Source organism: Geotrypetes seraphini, chromosome 9 (genome assembly GCF_902459505.1).
Source record: "Geotrypetes seraphini chromosome 9, aGeoSer1.1, whole genome shotgun sequence".
Lineage (NCBI taxonomy): Eukaryota > Metazoa > Chordata > Amphibia > Gymnophiona > Dermophiidae > Geotrypetes > Geotrypetes seraphini.
Window position 1 is genome coordinate 183,776,403 of NC_047092.1, and position 19,070 is coordinate 183,795,472.

Here is a 19,070-nt window from a genome sequence, read left to right on the forward strand (position 1 = left end):
CAAGGGTTAATGCAGTAATGAGTCCAAGGAGAAAAGAACTACTTTGACTGGTCAAAAAGAATCTTTTGTGGGATTTTATCTACATGTCTACAGAATACTGTGAGTTGGCTGCAAGCCTGATATATTTAGAGAACCTCAATCATCAAAAAGTAAGAACCGAATGTAACCAAGCACACAGAAGGCTTGAATTCAATTAATCGCAAGTTGAAGTGAGACTTAACTCCAAACTTAACATCCATTAAAAAAAAAAAAACATTTATGTCAGCCCACAAATTTAATTAATCAAAACAAGTAGGTATATCATAGTGCATTTGTTACACAATGTTATTCCAGATCCACATCCTGAGATTACAGCTCTAATCATGTATAATTCCTGCTATCCCTAATCCCCAAAAAAATCCCACAACTATACTATATACCTGTTTTGATTAATTAAATTTGTGGGCTGACATAAATGTTTTTTTATGGATGTTAAGTTTGGAATTGTCTCATTTCAACTTGTGATTAATTGAATTCAAGCCTTATAAGAACATAAGAATAGCCTTACTGGGTCAGATCAATGGTCCCTCAAGGCTGTTCTCACGGTGGCCAATTCAGGTCCCTAGTGCTTGGCCAAAACCCAAGGAGTAGCAACATTCCATTATCTCAGAGTAAGCAAGATTCCGGAACCCCAAAGAATGCAACATTCCATGCGGAATCCCCAAAGAGTAGCAACATTCTAGAATCCCAAAGAGTAGCAACATTCCATGCGGAATCCCCATAGAGTAGCAACATTCCATTATCTAAGAGTAAGCAAGATTCTAGAACCCCAAAGAGTGCAACATTCCATGCGGAATCCCCAGAGAGTAACAAGATTCTGGAACCCCAAAGAGTAGCAACATTCCATGCTACCGATCCAGGGCAAGCAGTGGCTTCCCCCATGTCTTTCTCAATAACAGACTATGGACTTTTCCTCCAGGAAATTGTCCAAATCCTTCTTAAAACCAGCTACGCTATCTGCTCTTTCCACAACCTCTGGCAAAGCGTTCTCTGTGCTTGGTTACATTCTGCTCTTAGGTACTTTTTGGTGATATAATTGCAACCCTGTTCTGTTATCTAGTACGAGACCCTCATTCATGCCAGGTCTACGGCAGATGTATGTGGAGGCTCCAAAATGTACACTAATACTCGTATGCTACATGGGCACTCAGGTGTCCATACACAACTGGGTCTCATTCTGCATTACCAAGGCCCTTAAATGGAGGCCCCCCCCCCTCGATGTAGAAAAGCCCCCTTTTTTCTGTTTTATTGTGTGTTTTTATCTTTTGTGCGTTTTCCTTTATTGCATCAAATAGCTCCAGACAGCAATCCAAGGCTGGACTCTAGGGAAAACAAGGACCGCATTGAAGAGTGATGGTCTGTGATCTGAGCTCAAAGTGAAGATATTGCTGTAGAAACAAAATATATTCAAGTGACAGCGCATTGAAGGCCCATCAACACACACACAGCGACACATGTTATCCACATCAAACGATGGCAGGCCACCCTCTAGGGCTGCGCACCAACATGTCTAATGCGTATTCCTTGAGAGCAAGTTCCCGACCATATCCAAGCTTTTGATCTACCAGACCAAGCAGAGAAGTGATGTTTCTTTGATGTGGTGACTGGATATCACTTTTTAAAAATTTATATTAACAGATTATTTATACACCGCATCTGAACTTCCTCCCTCCACCCTGACAAAAAAAAAAGATTACAAAAACAAAACCATTTCTGTAGCAGGGTCCTTAACGCTTTCTCTTGTTTCTTTGGAGGAGGGATTGGGTGGGAAGGTCTTGTGCATACAGACTGGTGAAGCTGGTGATGGTGTCTCTGGCTTCTTCATGTTTCAGCAGGTGCTTTCCTTAGAGGTGGTACTTACCAAATAAAGTGTTGAGGTATATGTCCTCCCCCGCTCAAACGAAACATCTCTTTACCATTCCATGATGCTCGTCTGTTTACATTGGTGGGGCTAAGCGTGCAGAACAGTGAGGTCTTTCTCACTTATTACACTTGGTTGTGTGGCGGAACAGTCTGACCTATTGACTTTTGTTGGTGGAGTTCAAGGAAACATTTTTTAATTAAGTTGGATGTGCTCCCACAGCCAAATGACAATACCAGCCAACTCGATTTGGTGGGAATTTAATTGAGGCCTGTGGTCCAAGGATGTACAGTTGGCAGAACATTTTAAACTATTGATAAGTTCTGCAAAGATGCATGCTGAGTACACAGTGATACAGAACAACCTTGCCCCAGGAGTGAATGGGTCTGTGAGTTTGTGCAAGGGTACAGAACCTATCGCTTGAGTACTGTGTTCAATTCAGGTCATCTTATCTCAAAAAAGATATAGCGGAACTAGAAAAGGTTCAAAGAAGAGCCACCAAGAAGATAAAGGGGATGGAACTCCTCTAGTATGAAGAAAGACTAAAAAGGTTAGGGCTCTTCAGCTTGGAAAAGAGACGGCTGAGGGGAGATAGGATTGAAGTCTACAAAATCCTGAGTGGTGGAGTGGTGGAGAACGGGTACAAGTTGATCCATTCTTTACTCCATCAAAAATTACAACGACTAGGAGACACTCGATGAAGTTACAGAGTAATACTGTTAAAAACCAATAGAAGGAAATATTTTTTCACTCAGAGAATAGTTAAGCTCTGGAACATGTTGCCAGAGGATGTAGTAAGAGGGGTTAACATACCTGGTTTAAAAAAAAGGTTTGGGCAAGTTCCTGGAGGAAAAGTCCATAGTCTGCTATTGAGACAGACATGGGGGAAGCCACTGCTTGCCCTAAATAGGTAGCATGGAATATTGCTACTATTTGGGGGTTTTGCCAGGTACTTGTGACCAGGATTGACCTCTGTGAAGACAGGATACTGGGCTAGATGAACCATTGGTCTGACCCAGTAAGGCTATTCTTATGTTTACTTCTAGAACTGGAATGCTCAGGAGATGGGAACAAGGACAGACAGCCTGTAACCTCTAGCAGGGAATGGGCGCAAAGGTACAGAACCTGTCCCTTCTAGGACTAGGTGGCTCAGGCGATGAGCACAAGACTTCAGAACCTGTTACCTGTAGGACCAGAGAGCTCAATGGGATGAGGACAGTGACAGATAAGAGCAGAAGTGTTGTCATACTTGGACAGACCAAAGGTCCATCAAACCCAGTTCAGGTCACAAGTTCCTGGCGAGATACAGAATTTTTTCCTTCTAGGGGACTAGAGGGCTTAATGGGTGAAGGGATAGAACGTGTCACTTCTACTGTAGGACAGAGGGCTGAGTAGATGCAAAACCTGTCAAGTCTGACCAGCTCAAGGAATTGTTATAGGGTTTTAGAGCCTTTCACCTTTATAACTGGTATGGCACAAGGCATGGATTCAGAGATACAGAGCCCGTCGCCGCTAGTTCTGGACGTCCAAGTGCAGATAATCAAAACCAACTTTCTGGACGTGCAGCAGTACTTCTAAGCTGCCGTGCAACCAAAGGGGCGTGTTGGGAGGTGTGTTATGGGCGGGAATGGGGTGGGCTTCAACCCCAGCCATAATCAAAATTTTCCTAGAGAGAACTTAGATGCCGGATCCAACTCTTTTCTTCTTCCCCATTTGGCCCTATTACTTAAAGACGCTTTTGAAAATCGAAATCTCCTCTTTTGCCGGATCCAAATCTTTTTTTCTTCTTTCCCTTCGGCCCTATTGTTTTTTTCCCTTATACGTTCTCTTTCCTATAATCCATTGTAGTTCTCCTCCCTTTCCTAGTGCTTAATGTTATTATGTGTCCTGCTATATGTTTTTGCTTGTAAATGTCTTTTGTTTTAAAATTTCTCTCTCCCCTTAATTTTTAAGATTGTAAAACGCTCACTGGTATCTGATAGGCGTTTAATCAAATTTTTAAATAAACTTGAACCTGTTTGAGTTGTGTCTAAGTTCCACATAGGTACCCAAACTAACAAGAAGACCACTTCAGGATTTAAGGATTGACCCCCCCCCACACACACACACTTACTCCCCCAGTGGTCACGACCCCCTCCCACCATCCAAAGAGTGAAACCCCCCCCCAAAAAAAAAAACAAAAAACTTTAGGCTTCCCATCAGCTGATTGTGGCAGAGGAATCCCCATTAGCTGAGCTGGTTTCAAGGATTCCTGGCATCTCAGTTGATGGGGATTCCCCCTGCCATGATCAGCTGAGCCACAGAGGCCTTCACCCCTCCCCTTGGCATCCCACACATTCCCCTGACATCCTCCACATCCCTCTCACATTCCCGACATCCCCTTGATATCCTGGACCTCCCCTGATATCCCCTGACATCTCTGTCTCCCCACATCCCCCCCAAATTCCTGGGCCCTCTCCCACATCCTCGGACCCCCCCCCCCCCCCCCCGTACTTTCGGATGAGAAAACGGCAGGAGGAAAGCTCATTCCCTCCTGCCTACAAGGCCGTGCGCTGCAAATGATGGGGCTTCCCCCTCCCAAAGCATCTTGGGATGCAGTGGGAGGGGTCGAAGGCCCTGATTGGCTCAAAATGTCAAGGGGAGGGGTGTAGGGCTCCGCGGCTCAGCTGATCCTGATAAAGGGAATTCCCATCAGCTGAGCTGCCAGAAATTCCCAAAACTGGCTCAGCTGAAGGGGATTCCTTCTGCTGCAATCAGAGAAGATAGTGGATGGGTACATCTACAAAACTTGCTTTTGTACGTTTTTCACGTGGCCGTTTTTATGTTTGAAAATGGGCAAAAAAGGCAAACGTCCTAAGGACCAAAACTTATACCTATAAAAGACAGCTTTGAAAATGGACATTTTTCCTGCTGGGTTTGTGGACGTCTTGCACAAAATATCCAAGCTCAGGATTAGGCACATTTTCAGTTCTGCCCCTGTTTATAATTAACGTCAGTGTGGGAAGATGATAGCAAAGACTAGGTGCTAAAAAAGAGAATGCCTTATTTCGAGTTGATTCCCAACCTCTTGTCCTGCAAAGATCTCGTTGTCCGATTAAGAGTATATGGAATAGTTAGAGATGGCAAATAGCCAGGTTCTGAGGTGTGAAATGCTTAATGAGTTCAAACTAAGATTTTTAATCTAATTCTAAAAATGACCGGTAACCCCATCATATTCACCTTTAATGCAGCGTAAAACCAGCGTGAATAATATTACAATAATTTAATCTTGACATAAAGGATGCCTGCATTAAAGTATGGAAATCATTATTTTCAAATAGACCGCTAACAGTCCATAAAGATCTCAGGGTATAAAAATCTCTTTATATAACATTTGATACCTGATCTGAAAACAATAAATGTGTCTCCACAATTACACCCAATTACTTAAATTTTTCAACCATATTAGAGTATCTGCGTTACATTGCGAAGTATTATGAACACTATCAAACATTATAAAAGTGCTGATATACAATTACACACTTATGATGCTCCACCAGAGACCAGGGACAGCACAGACAGCTGCACTGCAGGATACATAGACAGATAGACAGACACACTACCCCACCGTAGAACATGGGCAGCACAGACAGCTGCACTGCAAGACACATAGACACCAGACACAGGCACACAGCCCCACCATAGAACAAGGACAGCACAGACAGCTGCACTGCAGGATACACAGGCAGACAGACAGACATACTGCCCCACTACAGAACAGGGACAGCACAGACAACTGCACTGCAGCACACATAGACACACAGGCACACAGCCCCACCACAGAACAAGGATAGCACAGACAGCTGCACTGCAGGATACACAGACAGACACACTGCCCCACTACAAACAGGGACAGCACAGACAACTGCACTGCAGGATACATAGACACCAGACACAGGCACACAGCCCAACCATAGAACAAGGACAGCACAGACAGCTGCACTGCAAGATACACAGACAGACAGACAGACAGACACACTGCCCCACTACAGAACAGGGACAGCACAGACAGCTGCACTGCAGGACACATAGACACCAGACACCAGACACAGGCACACAGCCCCACCATAGAACAAGGACAGCACAGACAGCTGCACTGCAGGATACATAGACAGATAGACAGACACACTACCCACCGTAGAACATGGGCAGCACAGACAGCTGCACTGCAAGACACATAGACACCAGACACAGGCACACAGCCCCACCATAGAACAAGGACAGCACAGACAGCTGCACTGCAGGATACACAGACAGACACACTGTCCACTACAGAACAGGGACAGCACAGACAGCTGCACTGCAGGATACATAGACACCAGACACAGGCACACAGCCCAACCATAGAACAAGGACAGCACAGACAGCTGCACTGCAAGATACACAGACAGACAGACAGACACACTGCCCCACTACAGAACAGGGACAGCACAGACAGCTGCACTGCAGGACACATAGACACAAGACACAGACACACAGCCCCACCACAGAACAAGGACAGCACAGACAGCTGCACTGCAGGATATGCAAACAGACACACTGTCCCACCAGAGAACACGGACAGCACAGACGCAAACACTGACTAGTAATACCTAAATGTCCCCCCGCCCCCCAAGGAGTATCCAATCTCTCTGCCTATTGAATCCTAATCTCTTTCACCGAGTGCAAGGGGAAGATTTGTGCTGGTCGTATTAAAAGTGAACCCATAAACCTATCATCCATGTACCCTGTGCAGAGCCGCTGCAAAAGGATAATAACTATAACTCAGGTATTCAGTGGCAGGAATGCAAGATGTGTCCAAACCTGTTACTTCTCCAGCATTCAGACCCATCCATTCATAAGCTGTGCAGTAATTATCTGTTACAGGGAGGAGTTTGTTCTGAGGTATTCGCATGATATCTGTAATAACCAGATATAATTACAGATAAAGGTACAGCCCTTAAATCCACACGCCCCGTAGGGAAAGGCTGGGGGGGGGGGGGGACAGAGGAGCTGAAAAAGCAGCAGAATTCTTTTTAATGTTAGCTATGTTGTTACCTCCCAAAAGCCAAATATGTGTTTAGCTGTTCCTGCCAGCACTATTGTCCCTCACCCACCTTTGCTCTAGGATAAAAGCTTGGAGAATTTTTAAGTTCTGACTGTATAGCTGGCAAAAGAGCTCAAATCAACTCCCAGCCTCCCACCAGGAGTCAATAGTCTACGGTGGCCACCAGCAAAACAGTGGTCTCGAGCGCCTCCGCCATGAAACAACCGTAGAACTCTTTTTTTTGCAGAATAGTTCCGAGTGGCGAGGAAAGAACGAGGGTCTCGCCTCACCTCCTAGGTCCTTTGTGAGCAGAGGCATCTTCAACCAGAGCAGTATGAGAGGGGGCAATAAATCAGAACAGGCGGAGGTCAGCCTGCTTCCTGGTCAGCTTCTCTTGTATCTGGCTGAGATCTACCAGGAAGAGCCATTCAACTTCTCTTTCCTTTCTGTCCTTCTCAGGCCTCTTCCTTCCCAGACTAAACCTGACAACAAATCTAAAGCCAATCTAAAACCTCCACTTCAGATTTCCTCACACGGAGTTTAAGCTTGCCTGCTTGGATAGCGGATAGCGTAGCTGGTTATACGAAAGGTTTGGACAAATTCCTGGAGGAAAAGCCCATAGTCTGTTATTAAGACATGGGGGAAGCCTCTGCTTGCCCTGGATCGGTAGCGTGGAATGTTGCTACTCTTTGGGGTTCTAGAATCTTTTGTTACTCTTTGGGGTTCTGGAATGTTGTTACTCCTTGGGTTTTGGCCAGGTACTAGGGACCTGGATTGGCCACCGTGAGAATGGGCTGACTATTGGGGTCCGTTTACTGAGCTACAGTAAACTCTAATGTGTGCTTACCATAACTTACTGTGGGACATGCTGAGATATCCTGCAGTAAAATCGCAGATGCCATCCTGCCCGACGAAAGCAGGCAGCCGGGGGCGAGGCTGGGGCGAGGATGGGTGGAACTGGGCGGACCTGGAAATGGAAAGTCTGGTAACCCTAAGCAATACCTCTTCCCATAAATCCAGTCACTCCTTTCAAACCATATATATTCTATGGTGCGTTGACCTAGTGGTGTAGTTAAGGGGGGGAGGGCGATCTGTCCCGGGTGCCGTATTTGTAGGGGTACAGCACCTGTCCTCCTCTCCGCCACCTCACTCCTTCCCCATCCACCCACTTCCACGTGCGTGCAGAATACCAGAGACAGGCCAAGCTCTGGAGATCTGATGTGTGGATGAGGTCATAGGCAGAGGAATACTTTTTTTTTTGGGGGGGGGGGCCTTAAGCGCCACCCAGCAGGATCTTCTCTCTCCCCCATTATAGAGGAAACTTAACTTTTTCCTGATTTTTTCAGAAAAAGTTAAGTTTTCTGTATAATGTGGGGGATTGCACCCCCCACACACATCTCTCCAACGGCAGCGCAAACACTATTAAGTAAAGTAGGGGGGTTCCTCCCCCCCTCGGAGCTCTTTAAAATTAACTTTAACAGCGGTGCGCTGGAGTCTTGCGTGCAATTGTCTGTGCCGAAATGTCGGTGTGGCTTTGTCTGGCGCGCTTTTGTCCCATCACCTTTGCAATCTTGACATTACAGGTCCTGGTATGAGTATCACTTTCCTGGTTTACGGGGTGATGGGTTTGACTTAGCACATTATATTGGGGTATCTAGCGCCCTTTTTTGAATATACCCCAAAGTATATTTCACTCCCCTATAAGTATAAAAAAGCCCCAAAATACAGCAATGCCTCACTTTTCACTTTGGTTCATGTTGCGATTTGGAACTGCTAACGTATCACAGACACACCCAAGAGTGAGAATGTACAAATGCCTTCGATTTCAGACCCCCGGCTTCAATCTTAGTTACTCACTTGTCCAGAGATTTTGGAGGGAAGGTGAACTGGCCCAGACAGATCCTGTCCATGTAGTTCAGAGGCACTTCCTGGATCTGCAAAGTGCAGAGCATGATGAAGTCGTATTTACAGATCAGGAGAGACTGGTCGGTTATCAGCACGATGCGTTCCTTCTCGTTGTTCCAGTGGTCGATCCTGAAGAGAAGATGCAACAAGGACATCCTAAGGCCAAGTAGACAGTGTTCCTCTTGGATTACCCAAACTCAAGAGTACAGCCAACAGCTCAGTCATTAAAAGGAAAACTTCCTAGGGAGACTCTCCGGTGCAGTTTCGGGATCGTTTTTCAAATGCGTAATTGTTCAGCAATATGGAGCCCTTTTGCATACTGTAGAACTGAGACAAAATAGACACCTACCGAGACAAGAATTTGGTTATCTACCAGAGACCACTTGACTAGGCTCTGGTACCACATGCAATAAAAGTTATTATCCAAATCTAATTGGTTGCAAATTCTTGTCATCCAGAGGACAGAGACAACAGAGCAGTGCTCGAGGGCCCAGAGTAGTAAGGGGTCCAATCTCCCCTAGCCTCCTTCTAGGTTGATTGTATTTGATAGATGGTTAGGGGTCCATACTAGAGAATGGCACAGGGACAAATTTTTCCCCATCCCCGCAAGAAATCAATTTCCCCTTCCTGTGAGTTTTGTCGCTATCGCTGTCCCTGCCCCATTCCTGTAAGCTCTGCCTTAACTACACAAGCCTCAAACACTTATGATTTTAAAGTGTTTGATGCTTGTGTGGATGAGGACGGAGCTTAGGCATTGGTGGAATGAGGCATTATGACATCACAGTCTGAGCTCTAGAATGTTGTTACTTATGATGTTAAAGTGTTTAAGGCTTGTGCAGGTGAGGACGGAGCTTAGGCATTGGTGGAATGAGGCATTATGACATCACAGTCTGAGCTCTAGAATGTTGTTACTTATGATGTTAAAGTGTTTAAGGCTTGTGCGGATGAGGACGGAGCTTAGGCATTGGTGGAATGAGGCATTATGACATCACAGTCTGAGCTCTAGAATGTTGTTACTTATGATGTTAAAGTGTTTAAGGCTTGTGCGGATGAGGACGGAGCTTAGGCATTGGTGGAATGAGGCATTATGACATCACAAGTTCAGCTCTAGAATGTTGCTACTTAGGATTTTAAAGTGTTTGAGGCTTGTGCAGATGAGGACGGAGCTCAGGCATTGGTGGAATGAGGCATTATGACATCACAATCTGAGCTCTAGAATGTTGCTACTTAGGATTTTAAAGTGTTTGAGGCTTGTGCAGATGAGGACGGAGCTCAGGCATTGGTGGAATGAGGCATTATGACATCACAATCTGAGCTCTAGAATGTTGCTACTTAGGATTTTAAAGTGTTTGAGGCTTGTGCAGATGAGGACGGAGCTTGCAGGGACAGGAAAAGAAAGTCGTTGGAACGGGAAATGAGTTCCCACAGGGACAAGGAAAAATTTGTCCCGTGTTATTCTCTACAGTATAGAAAATTGAATAAATAAATAGTGTGAAGAGTTTCAGCTGCTAATAACCAGAACTGAGATTGTGACATCATAATGCCTCATTCCACCAATAAGAGCCAACCTCATCAGTGATGTCACAATAGCTTGATTGTCCTATAGTTGGCTCACTTTTCCTACATTTTGATTTATAGAGTGCCGCAGGAACTCAATTTCCTCGTCCCCTCGAGTTTTGGCGCTGTCCCTATCTCTGCCCCATTCCTGTAAGCGCTGCCTTAACCGCACAAGTCTCGAACATTTATGATTTTAAAGTGTTTGAGGCTTGTGCAGATGAGGACGGAGCTTGCAGGAACGGGGCGGGTACGGGATGGGAAAATGAGTTCCCGCAGGGACGGGGACAAATTTGTCCCCGTGTCATTCTCTAGTCCATACTACTGTTTATTATTTCTATAGTGCTATCAGGGGCATATAGCTGTTTATTAAACATGAACATAAGACTAGTCTTACTGGGTCAGACCACTGGTTCATCTAACCCAGTATCCCATCTTCGCAGAGGCCAATCCAAGTCACAAGTACCTGGCAAAACCCCAAATAGTACAGCATTCCATGCTACTGTCCCATGTCTGTCTCAAATAAGAACATAAGAGAACTTGCAAGAGACAGTCCCTGCTTGAAAGAGCTTACAATCTAATCACAACAGAGAAAAAGGACAGAAGGGTGACTCCATCCATGCTACTCAGGTAGGGAATTACAAAGGGAATGATGAGGTAGGTAGGGGAAGGGGAAGTCCGTGACTCTTAGTGCCTGGGGACCCAGATTACCATCAGGCCGGCCCTATTTGCTTCTCTTTGAATTGGGCTGCTATACTAGAGTGACCTTGAAAAGGGCACTGCTAACAGACCTTCAGAAAGCATCTCTTCAAAGACCGGGTAAACGACTCTTCCCTGGATTCATTTCTTCTGGAAATATTAGAAAAGCTTAAAAAGACAAGAGTATTATCCTTCCTTAAATACAGGTACAAATTCAGGCCCAATATAAGGTGCAACCTGGCCAATATTTAGTCAAGCGATGGATAGCTTGTCCACTGCTGGCACTATAACTAGGCCTCATGTGGGCTTTGACTTTGAATTTCCTTTTTTTTTTTTTTTAATTATCTACTGCATGACTTTGGTCATGCGTTAATGCATAAAAAAAGGACAGTTATTTATGCAGGCCTATTTCTGCGCTAAACCTGGCCTGTTAGGTCTGAATATTGGATTCTAACCAGACTCCGCCCCCAGAATGCTTCCAACATAGCCAGCTTTAAGTTTGGCGCAAACTGGTTATTTTTAGTGAGGATGACCAGATGGGCGCTGCTGAATATGACTGGATAGCTGCAACCAAGCAAGAAAACCTGTTGGATGCCACGTAGAACCCAGCTGTTCGCCTTCCCACCCATAAAATTATGCCACTTCAATAGATTTCTCAACAAAACCTTTGCTTACCAGGCGGCTAAGCTGAACCCTTGGCTTGCCCAAATAATACTCGAGGCCCCCTCTTACCTTAGTTTTAGAAAACTCCTCAAAACGCACCTCTTCCGTGAACAGGGATCTCAATCCCATTTGCCACCGGCTTCTCCCCTTTCCCACTCTCCCCCCCCCTCCACACTTGATCTCACACTCGCTAGCGCGTACCAACCCTTCCTTCTGTCTTACCACTACCCCTGCTAAATCTCAGCTATAGTTTTTTCCTCTCGCCCCCCCCCCCCTCTTCATCGCTTGTAATTTTTTGTTACAATTCTGTAATTTTGTAGTTTTGACAGTTCTGTAACTTCGTTACAACTCTGTAAATTTGTAATTTTGTCAATATTTTGTAATTTGTGTAAATTTGTAACTTTGTCAATATATTGTAAATCCGTGTATCACCGCGGACTGTAATTAAGGAATGTGAACCGCCTAGAACTTTTTGGGTATGGCGGTATACAAGAATAAAATTATTATTATTATTATTATTATTATTATTTTCAGCCAGTTAACTTGCTTTGAATATCAGAGGGCTCATATTTATTTGAAAATCAAATTCCTAATTTATGGAGGAAGATTTGATCTATCATGAGGAAACTCAGGGCTCCTTTTACAAGGGTGCACTAGTGCGCTAGCCGAAAAACTACCGCCCGCTCAAGAGGAGACGGTGGCGGCTAGCGCGTGCGGCATTTTCCGTGCGTTAAGGCCCTAACGCGCCTTCGTAAAAGGAGCCCTTAGGCTAGTGAAGTTGTGCTTCTATGAACATCATGTGCCACTGTTGGTTCAGATGTTGGTGTTGCCTCAACTTGATTACTGTAATTCTTTAGATTTCCAACTTAACATCAAAACTGATAAAAAAAAATCGCAGTTGCTCCAGAAAACTGCGTTTAGCTTAATTTTTGGTCTAAAAAGCTATGAAAGTGTTTCTTTAGCTTATAAGAAACTTCACTGGTTATCGGTTGAGGGGCGAGTTAAGTTGAAATCAGCTTGCATAGTTCATCGTCTATTACAGACGGACTTTTCAGAACATCTGATTTTGCTTTTTTTCTCATTTGCATCATTCTTCCTCCAGATTCTGTGGTACTTCATTACTACATTTTCAATAGATTAGAGGAGTGCGGTATAAACCACAGCTCAACTCCTCTTTTGCTTACGCTGCCATTACAATTTGGAATAAACTACCCGACTTCTTGTAATATTCATGTTATGATAATATTTTAATTATCGACTGCTTTTGCATTTTCCTGCACATTTTACGGCTTCTATGGACTTAAGTCACTTTGAACCTTTTTAAGAACCTAGTGCAATTAATAAATTGTGTATTAGATTAGATTAGATTTATTTCCCAATCTGTATCTGATTTAATATTCTACATAGAGGATTTTCTCACAATTTAAATCACCAGCTTCCAGCACTAGGTTTAACCTTATCCCAGAAAATCCTACAAGCCAGCCTACATGCGAGCGACATTCGCCAACAATGGCCATGAGACGATGTTTTTCTATTTCATTACAACTTAACAACCTCTCAGAAACCGTTCCAGACAATTTATTAGCTTCTTTGGTTTGGCAGTATTAAAGGTATCCAATGCCCAGATTTCGAGAATGAGAAAATCATGAATGTAATAAAAACTCCAGTTAGGTTGGGACATTTGAAATGGGTGTCGTCAACTGAGCCTCTTTATCATCCCCACAGCTCCGCAACGGAAAGGTGGGGGAACGCCATGCGTCAAAGGCAGCAATCCCTTTTACAAAACTGTAGCACGGTTCTTAGCGCCGGCCGCGGCAGGAACAGCTCCGACGCTATGAGCATCACCGTGGCCGGCGCTAAAATCCGTGCTTTGGTTTTGTAAAAGGTGGGGTGGTAACTGACATGACAAGATGGATAGGGGCTAGTAATAATTTGTTTGGTTTTTTGGTCAGAACTAACAGATGGATTTTGACAGTCTCTTTTACGTTCACGCTGTAATTCTGACAAATAGCTTAATTCCTATGCAAACCTTTTGCAGGAGATTTACCAAACAGTTTGTGAAATGCAGTTTTCAGTTTTCGCACATCCTTAGCTGCGTGTTGCAAACTCTTTTGGCGATTTGGAGAGTTTTCTGTTTCAACAGCTGTGCAAAAATCCGACCCAGAGGTTCTTTGTGGTTTTTCCTGTTAATTTCTTGAAAGAAAGTGGGCCTTTTGCTGAAATTGTTTTTCATATTTTTCTCTGTTGGATGATTTCTTTCTGTGTTGTTATGTGCTCAAATATGGCTCAAAAAAAGGAATTAAAAAAAAATAATAATAATCCTACCCAAAATACAAAAAAGTTGTATTGGCAGATTTATTTAGGTTTGGCCCAGCAGTTCCTTGTGACCCTGGGCAAGTCACTTACACTACGGGATTTTAGTGCGGGCCAGCGAGGTAAATGCTCCGACGCTCATAGGAACACGTTAAAAACCTCTAGCGCCATTTAGGGCTGCTTTTACTAAGCTGCGTTGGGCTTTAAGGTGTGGAATAGTGCGTGCTACATTGCCGCGCGTGCTAGACCTTAACGCCAGCATTGAGCTGGTGTTAGTTTTTCCACATAGTACGCGATAATTTCCTGCGTGCGCTAAAAACACTAGCGCACCTTAATCTACCATTACCCCAGGTAGAAAATAAGTACCTGTATAAACGTAAACAGCTTTGAATGTGTATCCAGAAGAAGGCAGTATATAAGCTTCATCTCTTCCCCCCTCCCCCCCGCTTGAACCAGCCTCCTGAGCCTTCATTCAGAAAATCACGCAGGAGAAGAGAGAGGTCGCCACCTACTGTTGCGAGTGAAGCACTGTACCTACATACCCTTTACTAACCAGATACAACCTGCCCTATTTCTAGGTGCATTATTACTTATGTCCAGGAGACGGCAGTGTAAGGAAGACCATCTCCATCTCCATTCTGCAGTGCTGGGTATCCCTAACTGCTTAGGGTTACCAGATTTTACGTTTGTAAAATCCGGACACATGGCCCCACCCCCAGGCCCGCCCAGTTCGACCCAGCCCTGTCCCATTCCACCCACATCACGCCCCGTTCTGCCCCAGGTGGCCCCGCCCCCCCTCAAGTGCTTGGAGCCACGTCGGAAGGGCAACTGCGCATGATTTTCAAAACCTGGACAAAGGGCTGGGTTTTAAAACGCCATCCGGACGCCCGGACATGTCCAGATAAATCCGGATGTCTAGTAACCATATAACTGCTGCTAGAGAATGACACGGCAGTGAATTAGAGGTATGGGGGAAGGGAAGGGGGGCACATGCATGGCAGGGGGGATAGGGAAGAAGCGAGGGTCAGAGACAAGGGCGGGGGAGGGGCGCCTCTCACCCTCGCTACGCCACTGATTACAGCATCTTTAGACCCACCGCTCTACATAGTAAATACAGTTTTCAGCCTTCTTGCACTCTTCCTTCCTATTAGTGGTCAGTTTGATCCTTTTTTTTCCCCCAGAATATCTGGAAAACTCAAACTCTTACATTGGGCATACAGCAGATTTCAAAAATGCTGCAGACTGGAAACATACTGCACAGTGACCACCAGGTGGCACCAGATAGTCATCCAGTCATTTCTAACACAAGAGAAAAACGTTCATTCAGCTATAGATGCTTTTTGAACACTGAGCTGTACCTGAGGAGAGAAAAGCTCTACAAATACCACAGGCCTGGGGGATGAAAAAGGACATATTTATAGCACAGTGTTTCGGGCACAAAAGTGAACTAGAAGCAAAGGGACTTATATACTGCCTTTTTTGTGGTTACACATTCAAAGCCATTTACATACAGGGATTTACTTTGTACCTGGAGCAATGGAGGATTAAGTGACATGCCCAGGGTCACAAGGTACAGTGCTGGGATTTGATCCCACAACCTCAGGGTGCTGAGGCAGTAGCAGTTCTACCACTAGGCCACTCCTCACCTCGGCTGGAATTGTGCACCATTGTCAGAATTATCGTATTGTGTCGAATGAATTTGATATACCGCGTGTATAATAATATAATAATAATATAATAATATAATATAATATAATAAATAATATAATAGACATATTGAATCACCCTCTCTGTCCCAGATGAGCTCTCAATCAGGCTTTTTGATCGTCCGAGTAGCCATTTAGGCCACTTTATAGACGTTGTTTTTTTTTTTATTATGAACCCCATAGTTTTCCCTGGTAGAATATATTTGATTAAATAAATCCGCCTCTTGTGTCTGTGTCACATCTTCAATGAAGTTGGCCCAACTTCGATAACTTGACACAACAGACCAGCAAACAAGCTAAAGACGAGACCTATAGACTGGATTAATTTATGGCAAATCCGTGGTGCCCTGGACAAAGGCAGCAGAGTTCTGGAAAGCTCATTGCACATGCATTGTCAGCCCCCCCCCCCCTCCCAAAAAAAACCAAAAAACCCTCCTCGCCTGAAATTCCTCTTTCTGTGACTTGCCGAGTTTCTGCAACCCTTCACAAGTGAAGCTTCTTGTGATGTAGCAGCACCACGATCCCACATTCGACTGAACCTTTGGTTCCATTAATCTGGAACGCCCAAAGATCTAATTTCTCACAAAAGGCACAAAGATTATAACTCTCTTTCCCTTCTTTTAAGGGAATTAGATCTAAAGGAAAACTGATGAATTCTTACATGTTTAAATTAACGGAGGTTTGGAATCCAAACCCATCTATGATAAGAGACTTAAACTCCCTTCAATTATTTTGTAAAACACTAAAAACCTTTCAAAACATCTAGCAAATATTTTGGTTTATCTTGATTTTTTTTTAATATTATTACTGGTTCACCTTATGATTGTTAACTGAGTCGAGCTTTATTTTCTTGAAGAAGATTCCGTCTATAAATTTTAGGTGTTAGTTTAGTTTGCCAGAGGAGAAGTAAAGCAAAGACTGTGTCGGTTTAGGAAGAAAGTCAGGATTTTCAGGAGATGTTTTGCTATGATTGAAGGACGGGAGACCGTTTTAGGAGTTAAATAGTGTTGGGGTTTTTATGAAGTCTGTTGCTTATAGCTTTGAATTAGGATGAAGGACATTGGTTTCTGGAGTTTGATGTTCTCATATTCATTTTGTTGTTTTCATGGAAGGAATCGGAGGCCCCTGGGGAAAGCCCATGAAAGCTCCCTACTGGAGCAGGTGTTTCCAAGTCAAGCCGACGATCCTCCCCAGCATAGGCTGTTTACATGCAAAAAAACTGCAGTACTGAATCTGAATCACAGAACAAGACAGGAACCAATTCGGCCCAGCATAATTTCTGTGGCAGTGCAATAGCCCTCAGCTGGCCTCATTCTTATGCTTATCCCTCGCTTTCATATTTGGTTTTATTTTTTTAGAAACAGATACACATATTGCCCCAATGTTTAAAACCCAAGATTGTTCACATAAACAAACTCCTTCACTGCTTGTTGTAGGTTTCCGGGTCTCGCTGCATCTTTGTCCGGTAGAAATCGATGTTTCAGGGTCTGCTCTGAAGTCTGCAGTGTGACTCTGGAAATAGTGGGAACAGGGCAGTCCACCAATTTGAATTTTGGCGGGAAAGTCAGTTGGTCAAAAATTTGAGTTTTGTTGTGAAAGTCCATAGAATGGAAAAGTCTCTGGTAGGTAGAAAGATGTTCTCCCCTGAAGAAAGCCACAGCATGGTGGCTGAAACGTTGGTTTCTACCTGACAGAGATGCAGCGAGACCCGGAAACCTGCAACAAGCACAATGCCAGCTGTGGAAACCCTGAGAGAATATCTAACCCAGCTCCACGGGGAGAATATCTTTAAACCTACCAGACACTTTTCCATTCTATGGAAAAAGAAATTAACTGTCTCTCACAACAAATTCAAATTTCTGACCAACTGACTTTCCCGCCAAAATTCAAATTGGTCGACTGCCCTGTTCCCAATCAGGTCAGTGAACCCACTATTTCCAAAGTCATACTGCAGACTTCAGAGCATGCCCTGAAGAAAGCCACAGCATGGTGGCTGAAACGTCGGTTTCTACCTGCCAAAGACGCAGCGAGACCCGGAAACCTGCAACAAGCACAGTGCCCTGAGAGAACATCTAACCCAGCTCCACGGGGTGAACATCCTGATTTGCGATCTTGGAAATATATCGAATTGAGCGAGGGCGGCATGAAGCAAAGCACAGGGGATGTCGCACACATATACTCACTCCGTTAAAAGCCAGACGCTTTGCACCACGGCCTCTTTTTTCGCCAACACCTGGTGCTTCAGGTCCTCCACAGCTTGGTCCAGTGCCCCTGGCTGAAGAAAACCACATATAAACAAATGCCCTTCTAATAACACTTTGCTCGACTTTTAAGTAAGGGCTTAGCAGATGCTTTTTTCCTTTGAGTCACAGATTGCCCTAAGGTCATAAGGAGACTGTATAGTGGGGGATTTTTATATTGCTGACGGGTGGGAAGAATGGATGGATAATTATGTTGTCAACTATCCTATATATCATTATGGGATCTTTTTATTAAGATGCGCTAAAGCTTAGTATGCGTTAAATGCTACGATGGCTATAGAAATGTAATGGAGGTCTCAGCATTTTGCACCTTAATAAAAGGACCCCTATATATGCTATTTTTAGCTGCCTAGTTCCTTGGATGATTGAGGCCAGATATCAAATTAATAAATAGTAATAATAATAAATAATATCCTAAACCTTAGTGGTTCTAATGATTTGATGTTTCATTGAGTATATGTCAGGGGTAGGGAACTCCGGTCCTTGAGAGCCGTATTCCAGTCGGGTTTTCAGGATTTCCCCAATTAATCTGCATGAGATCTATTTGCATGCACTGCTTTCAATGCATATTCATTGAGGAAATCCTGAAAACCCGACTGGAATACGGCTCTCGCGGACCGGAGTTCCCTATCCCTGATTTATGAGCTAATCAATTGCCATCGTTCTAGGACAGGGGTGGGCAATTCCAATCCTCAAGGGCTGGAATCCAGTCGGGTTTTCAGGATTTCCCCAATGAATCTGCATGAGATCTATTTGCATGCACTGCTTTCAATGCATATTCATTGAGGAAATCCTGAAAACCCGACTGGAATACGGCTCTCGCGGACCGGAGTTCCCTATCCCTGATTTATGAGCTAATCAATTGCCATCATTCTAGGACAGGGGTGGGCAACTCCAATCCTCAAGGGCTGGAATCCAGTCGGGTTTTCAGGATTTCCCCAATGAATCTGCATGAGATCTATTTGCATGCACTGCTTTCAATGCATATTCATTGAGGAAATCCT

General features: G+C 44.3%; 1 protein-coding gene across 1 annotated transcript in view; it reads right to left on the bottom strand.

Moving 5' to 3' along the window:
• The window catches only part of TPRG1 (tumor protein p63 regulated 1), a 97,915-nt gene that overhangs the window by 64,016 nt on the left and 14,829 nt on the right, over positions 1–19,070 (bottom strand). Inside the window, exons 3-4 of the mRNA XM_033959299.1 lie at positions 17,989–18,080; positions 8,823–8,999 (exon numbers count right to left, since the gene is read on the bottom strand). Coding sequence (XP_033815190.1) covers positions 8,823–8,999; positions 17,989–18,080 — 269 coding nt within the window. The remainder of the gene's footprint in view (positions 1–8,822; positions 9,000–17,988; positions 18,081–19,070) is intronic.